The 8,302-nt window shown below is 37.9% G+C and overlaps 1 protein-coding gene across 1 annotated transcript; it reads left to right on the top strand.

The window, feature by feature from the left end:
• Window positions 1-336: 336 nt before the first annotated feature.
• Window positions 337-2,038, top strand: hoxb1a (homeobox B1a). Its single transcript, XM_057346465.1, has 2 exons — window positions 337-958; window positions 1,722-2,038. Exons 1-2 carry the CDS (start codon window positions 337-339, stop codon window positions 2,036-2,038), a joined length of 939 nt encoding a protein of 312 aa, XP_057202448.1.
• Window positions 2,039-8,302: the final 6,264 nt, after the last annotated feature.

Genomic DNA, 8,302 nt, shown 5'->3' with positions numbered 1-8,302 from the left:
CTTTTTCTCTCGTTCGTATAGCCTTTCACGCAGGGTTTGACATATTCTAGCTGTTATCAGATTGATGGGTTGGTTTGATTGAAGTGGCTTTGTCATGCAAATGTCAATCGCGTGATGGATGGTCGCAGTGCGCTGACAAACTTCTGGAGGTCCCCTCACCATTGGCGCCGTGACGTCTCACGTGACCAGCAGCTGAGGTAAAGATGTGTTATAGGGAAGCACGAGCAAACACTCAGGAGGTAAGCATTTCCCCGTTTCGCATGAAATACTGTTGCAAGCTTGCAGGACAGGAGGCTCTCACTAACTCTCAGGTTGACCCTTCGCTATTATTTGCGCATGGACAATTCCAAAATGAACTCTTTTTTGGAGTACACAATTTGTAACCGTGGGACGAACGCCTACTCGCCCAAGGCTGGATATAACCACTTAGACCAGGCGTTCTCGGGCCCATTCCACAGCGGACACACGAGTGACAGTTATAACGCTGATGGACGACTTTACGTAGGGGGTAGCAACCAGCCAGCAGTACAACATCAGCACCAGAGCGCGGTCTACGCGCATCACCAGCACCAAACGCATCAAAGTGGCATTAGCCTCAATTACGGTGGCACGGGGAATACGAGTTACGGGAACCAGGCCTGTGCCAATCCGGACTATGCTCAACACCAGTATTTCGTCACCCCTGAGCAGGATGGAATGTATTATCACTCATCAGGTTTTTCGACCTCAAATGTGGGCCCTCATTATGGCTCTATGGCTGGCGCATACTGCGGGGCACAGGCAGCCGTTCCAGCCGCACGTTATCAACATCATAGCTGCGAAGGTCAGGACCAGCAGAGGGGCTACTCACAAGGCACCTACGTCGACTTAACGACTTCGAATGAGAGGGACACGGACCAGTCCTCACCTGGGAAGACATTCGATTGGATGAAAGTCAAAAGGAACCCCCCTAAAACAGGTGGATTAAAGTGGCCTTGTAAAGAAAAGAAAATATCGTTGTAGATATTGTGCAGAAATGAGGAAGCCTTTTGCGTCATTGTAATGCATTGTAATTATTGTTGTGCCCAAATTACTCTGACCAACTCTTATAGGCGTTATCCAAAACCTTATAAAAATGGTAGATATAAACAGGATTCGTGAAAATACTAGCCTGTGCGCTTTTATCTTAGTTTCATCCCGTCTCCTCCTGCGTTAATGCATCGGACAGACATGCTTACTTGCGCCCTGGGAAATACCCCAACTGGCAAACTGTTATCTTTAGCTTTTAAGGTTCTTTTTTTTGAACCTCCGTTGTGTTTTAAGCTTCTCTTTCTTGTCCCTCCCTTGATTGTCTCGATTTAGGCAACCTACCCTTACGCATAGGGGGCAACACTTTTTACTTACTGTACAAACTGGTCATCAGGCATCTTTGGGGAGTATTGAATAGCATGTACCGTGCAAAGACACATACCTCCCATGAGTTCTAATAAAAATAATACTACGGTAAGAACATGGGAATTATGGTAAGATAAACAAAGAGTGCGACACCATCAACCTGTCCAATTCACTTTCATGCCACCGGAATTTAAAACATACCGTATGTAATAAAGCTATCACAACGAACACATTAATATGCTGTTGCTGTGTGTTTAGGAAGTAATAAATGATACGTAATTTGACTGCTCAACAGTGTTGAATTGTTTGAACGGCCATTTAACAATTTTATCACTTTTTTCCAACAGCTAAAGTGGCAGAGTTCGGACTGGGCCCGCAAAACACCATTCGGACCAATTTCACAACCAAACAACTCACAGAGCTCGAGAAAGAGTTTCACTTCAGCAAGTATCTCACGCGAGCGCGGAGAGTGGAAATCGCTGCCACGCTCGAGCTGAACGAGACCCAGGTGAAAATATGGTTCCAGAACCGCCGAATGAAACAGAAGAAGCGAGAGAAGGAGGGACTCGCTCCTGCATCGTCTGGCATGTCTAAAGACCTCGAAGATCAATCCGATCACTCAACTTCTACATCTCCAGGAGCTTCTCCAAGCCCGGAGTCCTAATCGGGGCATTTAACAAAAGATTTTAAATATATCTAAAATATATAAGTCTATTAATTTAAGCATTCCACAATGTGACCGAAAGAATTCTCTCGTATTGTATGCTTTTGTTATAGGACCATTCTGATCTGGAATCTAATGAACTCGAAAATAACATCAGGGAAATAAATGAAACGAAAGAGAGTTTTAGCACAAGAATGGACACGTTTACACCACCAGCACATGCAACACTACACATTGTTTTTATGTGCGTGTTAAACAGGGTATTTCTATGATGTCGACAAAATGTAATGCACTTTCACTATATGTTTACAAATCTCTAAACGAACCTAGATGACTTTACAGGGAGCCTTTTATGTTGTCAAAATGTCGATTAGTGTTTTGTCTTGTGTTTTTTGAAAAGGTGTTAATTGAGTATACATTTCATATAATTGAGGTTTGCGGATTGTAGCTATAAGGGTTTTTAGACTCCTTGCACTATGCGGATACAGGGTAGGCCTTTATGAAGACCAACACAGTTAAACATGCGCGCGGTTACAGATTCAACTATTTTTTACATTGCAACAAGAAAGAAATAATTAAGACTGTGTTGCTAAACTAATTTAACTATAGTTACCACTTTTTATTTTATATATGTAGACTCGGACAACTCTTCCCCAAATACCACAGGCGCCTTTGGGATGTTTCCATGTCCTTTGTAGAAAAAAGAAAATGCAGATTGTGGAAATGTACTTTCTTATTAAAACCGTTCTTTTTTTAGCCTGGTATTTTGTATGCGCAGACCAGCTGAGTTTTATTAGTTGCTGTCTGTATGATTCTGTGGGCTAAATGTGTCAATCATAAATTTGTCACCTCTGATCTACCTCAAATAAACGATATTTTACTGAAATGGTGTTTGTTCGTTTAAAAATTACGTTTTGATATCTCTAGAATTAATTAAATATTAATGCGGTTTTCTATAATGTGCACAATTTGGTTTGGTCTTTCACATTATCGAATAAAATGTTTGTTTTCTATATATGTATAATAATCACAAGGGTTTTAATGGCCCTGTATTCACTTGGAGAGGGTGAGAAAGCGAACACCAGTCAATAGTGTTTATTAGGATACGGAGCACAGACCGGAATGTTGTTGAGCAATCAGGGTGGCTCACGATGACCTTTTTACCTCAGTGCGCTTCTGGGATATCTAAACATACAAACAAACTATCTCGAACTTTGGCGTGAGGGTGGCACAAACAACACTAACCCTGAGCAAATTAAAGGCAATATATGCTTTCAAGAAATAAAACAAACGAAATCCTTTCCCTTAGTTATGTGGGCGGTGCATTTGGTTTAAGTGTTACTATGAATGGACTTCTCATTGACTTGTTAAACACTTCTAACATTTTCAAACCATAAATCTTCAGAGAAGTGTTCAAGAACAAATAACGCTTTCTAAACGTATGAAAAATGGACTTAAACACTTTACATAATGCATTTGTAATGAACCGGGTTTCCTGATAACATTAAAATAAGGCAACGGCTATTTGAACTAAGTGTAAATAGCAATTGATACTATTTACACTAAGTGAAAATAGCGACAGATGCTATTTACACTAAGTTTAAATAAATTCTGTTTACACTAAGTGAAAATAGCAGCATTTCTTAGCGATATGCTATTTACACTAACCAAAAATAGCTGTAGGGCATATTTTCTTTGGATTAAGTAGAAATAGTAGTTAGATGCTTTTTACTTATAAATAGTGGCAGATAACGTTACTATTTGCACCTCAGTACTGTTGTGAATTAAACATTATGCAATAATAACAGACAGCAAATCATTATATTTATAAAAATTATTAAAATGATGGCAATTTATTGAGAGATTAAAGCCCTATACCTACCCCTAAACTTACCCTAAACCTAAAGTTTATGAATAAAAATTAATTTTAAGTCTTAAATCAATTTTATTGAAAACAAATGCCTTTATGATCTGTAAAGTAATAAAAAAGGTTAAAGAAGGTTTTCAGCGGGATTAGAAACCCGGTCTCCCATGCCACGCTATACAGATTTAACACTTTATGCCACTAGAACCACTGTTTGAAGTGGCGTCAATCTTACACTTTCTCTATTCCAATCACATATTGGTGGGCGGGGCTAGTGTACATAGTCTCTGCCAGCAAAGCTGGCTATTTGTACTCAGTGTAAATAGACACTACGTTGAAATAAAATAAAAATTCACAATAAAATAAAATGTTCACAAGATCATCATAACTCTTATAATGGAGTAATGCCTAACAAGCAGGCAATAGCCTTGTCCAAATCAAACAATCATATATCAAATATAACCAAAATGCTGAAAGCTTTAAAACGAGATTATATTGAATACAATACATTTAATAAAAAGCTGGCTTCTTAAAGAAAGGGTTTCAGAAATATTGTAAGAGGCCGTGATGTGGATCAAAAGCCTGCCACTTATTCTCCTTTGGGTGGCAATTTGTGCACTGCGCACGTGCAGCTGCCATTATGCAATACGTGAGACTACCATGCCGACTACAGACTATGGTTAGTGGAGCAAATTCACTATTTACCATTGGAGGAACGATAAGAGGAGATGGGAAGGGAGATTGAAATGCTTATTTAGCAGCATTTTTTCATGATTTATTTATTTGATTATTTCTATTAAAGTTTAAAAAGCAAATATTCAACATTTACCAACACTAGGAAAAATCGGTCGACTTCCTCGTGCCATGAAAGATATGTTTGAAGAAAGTGTTAGCATTAAGTCCACTTCACACAATGCTCTGCTGCTGTGGCATTCACAACGCACCAGCTCCCTGGGTGGTTTTCTGATACACATCCCTCTCACCAAGCCAGGGTTTTTTTTCGGTAACAAAGGCAACACATATGGTAACCAGCATTTCCTTTTATAAACTGTAAAAGGTTTTCAGGCAGTATCCAGTGAGTAATTTCTGCAACAGAACTGCTAAAATAGCTAATTTAATATTGTATTTATTTATACTTCACCATAACCTGAAAATCAAAATTCGATAGCCCATGGCGTACTTATTTATTCCACACGAGACTGTTCGTGTATTTAAAGTTTTTATTTTAATAAATAAAAAAGGTGTAGGAAAAAAATGGCACAACAATATTATAAAAAAAGGCTTCATAGAAATCTTCTTGACCATCTGCTGGTGCACATTTTAGTCATGCTGTCCGCAGCGCTTGTCCGGCACCCCCCTGATCGGGCCTTTGATCCAACTGCTATTCCCCGTGGTCAACCTCCCTGGTCAGCATTGAAAGTAATGCTTACAGTAGGAGGGGTTTAAATACAGGTCACCGTTAACTTTATTTGAACTCTGAAAGCTTTAAATAAATCCAACCTCTTGAAAGTCAAATAAAATAACTTCATTTCGAAAAAATATAATATAATTAGTTCACACGCTAGCTTCGTTTAGGTTTTTTCTATTGATTCGTTTCAATTAGACATCAAATGTGGAAACTCTTCGTTTTCTTTAGTGCCACCCCCAAAACACATGGTGAGCAAAGCAGGTGAGCAGAGAGAGGGCAAACTCCGGTGAAAGAACTGTGGAATGAACTCTGATCTGGAGGGTGCTGACAAGTGGTGACGAGAACTAGTGGAGGGGGTCGACAAGGTTTGGGGGTCGTTTTTCGAACATTTGAGGAAACGAGTTTGCCTAACTCTTCCCCCCTTGTGCACTCTCTAGCGGCCTCACCTCTTCTCTAAAGTTTACGTCGGCTTGACAGTTCCATTTCATCCCCGAACCTCTGACAGACTGCCTTAATATTTGCTCAGGCGAACAGGTTTGCCCTGGGCCCTGCCTTAAACATCCCTGCCTGCTTCTCCTCTGGCCTCGGTTCATGTAGAGTTCAGGCCAAATGAATACTTGAAATGCATAGGTCAGCCTGTCAGGAGATGCGGATGGGCTTCCATCTCACCGGGGTCACACGCAGGTCTTTCCCTTAAGCTTGCACCGCAAGCACCGTTCTGAGGCTTCACTTCGTCCCTCTAGAATTTTTAAGCGACTTACCCTTAACGTCCCCTTCACTTCGCTAGCTTCTTCTATTTACAATGCTATCCATCGTACTGTAAATACGTGTCTTAAAAAATAAAAGGCACCATCTAGGGTTGTCTTTTTGTTTTTGTCTCTTCCAGGTCTTTCAGGTCAAAGTTCATCGTAACAAAAATTAAATATCGCTCGTAAATAAAAAGCAATACTGCAAATATTGTTTCAGAAAAAGGTGATTTTTTAAATGCGGGCAAGAAACTCAATTCTCAAAAAAAAACATTATCTGTTCCACTCATAAACACATATTGGTATTCTTATCGTATTCGAGGTCATAATCACATATGTCGTTAAAGATTACATATTTTTTTAACAATGAAAATTGAAAATACTAAAATACCTTTAATTGAATGTATAATGTTTGTATTTTGACCTGCCTTTCAAAGAATTAAATAAATAATTTACATGGATCATTTACAACTTTAAAATTACTCTTGTTAAAAATTTCATCAAAAATCTTAAAAGCCAACCGTATTTATAATATTGCCATTGTCAATATTTAACTTTGGCTACATTGTTTTAAGACTGATAAACATTAACTAATTATTTGAATTATTTACAACAATAACTTAAATAAAAATAACAACAAAATAATGATACTAAAGAAATCATAATAACACCAACATTAAGCCTATATTGTTTAATTGTTAATAAGTTACTTTTAATAATTATTAATATTATGCTGACAATAAAACTGCCCCAAAGATAAATGATACATGGCCAACTTGGAAAAAATACAATTTTCTTAACAATCCATCAAAAGTGGAAAGGAGCGCAACCCACTCAGCAGGCTTCAGGGTTCATACAAAAAACGCCAGTGAACTTACCATGACCCTGCGCTGACCAGATCACCGCGGAACGCTAAAGTTAACAGTATAAAGTACTTGCATAGATTTATTAGACGTGCATTATAGGTCTACGAAAAGAATCAGTAAAAATGAAAAATTATTAAACAGGAAAAATGTTAAATATGCATGCGTTTAAAAATCAGTTTACAAATAAACAGACACATATAAAATGTTAACCCATCACCCCACCACACCAGCCTACCTTTAAGTATTAACGTAATTTTTATTTGATAAATTATTAGTATTACTTTGTAAAGGTGTGGCTTTCTAACGCATTCTGGAGTGATGCTTATTAATTATCTAAACAAATTTTTTTTTTTAATTTAAAATAAACAAAATTAAAATATTTGTCCATTCAAAAACTGGTGAGAACAGGACGGAGAAAACTATTCTGCTTCTTACACTTAGTCATTTAGCAGACGCCTTTCTTCTCACATTCTTGGGTGAATTCAGAGCAAGAGGTTATCTGAGAGAAAAATTCCTCCCTCATGCTTGAGAAAGGCCAGAAAAAATGCCACCAGACAAACGAAGAAGTATCTTTTAATTTTTTTCACGTTATACAATGCTGTACACACCACTAGCTTAACAACAATGGCACTACTATTAATAATTAACCTCTATAAAGTTAATGCTACTAATATTATATATATTACTGTGTTCTGTATGTTTGTTTTCTATTAAATTTCTCTCTAAAAAACTATGTCACAAATGCTTTGTTGGGCCCATTTAACTATTCAAGACTTAAAGAATTTATGTTGGTTAACAAAAGTCTTTTAGGCCGTTTTAAGAATTTGCATTAGAATAACAGAGATGCTATTTTGCACGATTCTGGACCCCTCTGCCACTCTCTCTCTCTCTCTCTCGGTATCTGACTCCAGGTGGACTGAAAGAGTAGCCCTACCTGTCTCTTTTAACATAGACACACACACAAGAGTGTTGAATGAGATTCGCACAATAGGCTTGTTGACCTCACACAAACACAGCATGTTGTCACAAGGTATTTATATCTCAAATGGAGATTAGAAACTACACGAACATCTCCCTCACACACTTTAACATACAAATATACACACCCTCTTTCTGAATAACAAGCAGAGCTAGGGCATAGACAGGGAAATTGTCCTAAAGAATACGTTTCAAAGAGATTTTAAGTGCTGCCGTTTTATAGTTTTAACTTACTTTCACAAACCTTGACAAAGTTAACTTTATCTGAATGCAAACATGGACAAAGAACTGAAGTGCTGATGACATTTTACAGATGATTTAAGTTATTTTTCAAAACGTCACACGCTCTCAAAAAATGTATGTTTAATTATTTTGTATGTTCAGAAAAATGCTTTGTTGCTC

The sequence above is a fragment of the Triplophysa rosa genome, linkage group LG11, assembly GCF_024868665.1.
Source record: "Triplophysa rosa linkage group LG11, Trosa_1v2, whole genome shotgun sequence".
In the NCBI taxonomy this organism is placed as follows: domain Eukaryota; kingdom Metazoa; phylum Chordata; class Actinopteri; order Cypriniformes; family Nemacheilidae; genus Triplophysa; species Triplophysa rosa.
Note: the sequence above shows the minus strand (reverse complement) of the source record. Positions and strands in the feature narration are given on the sequence as shown.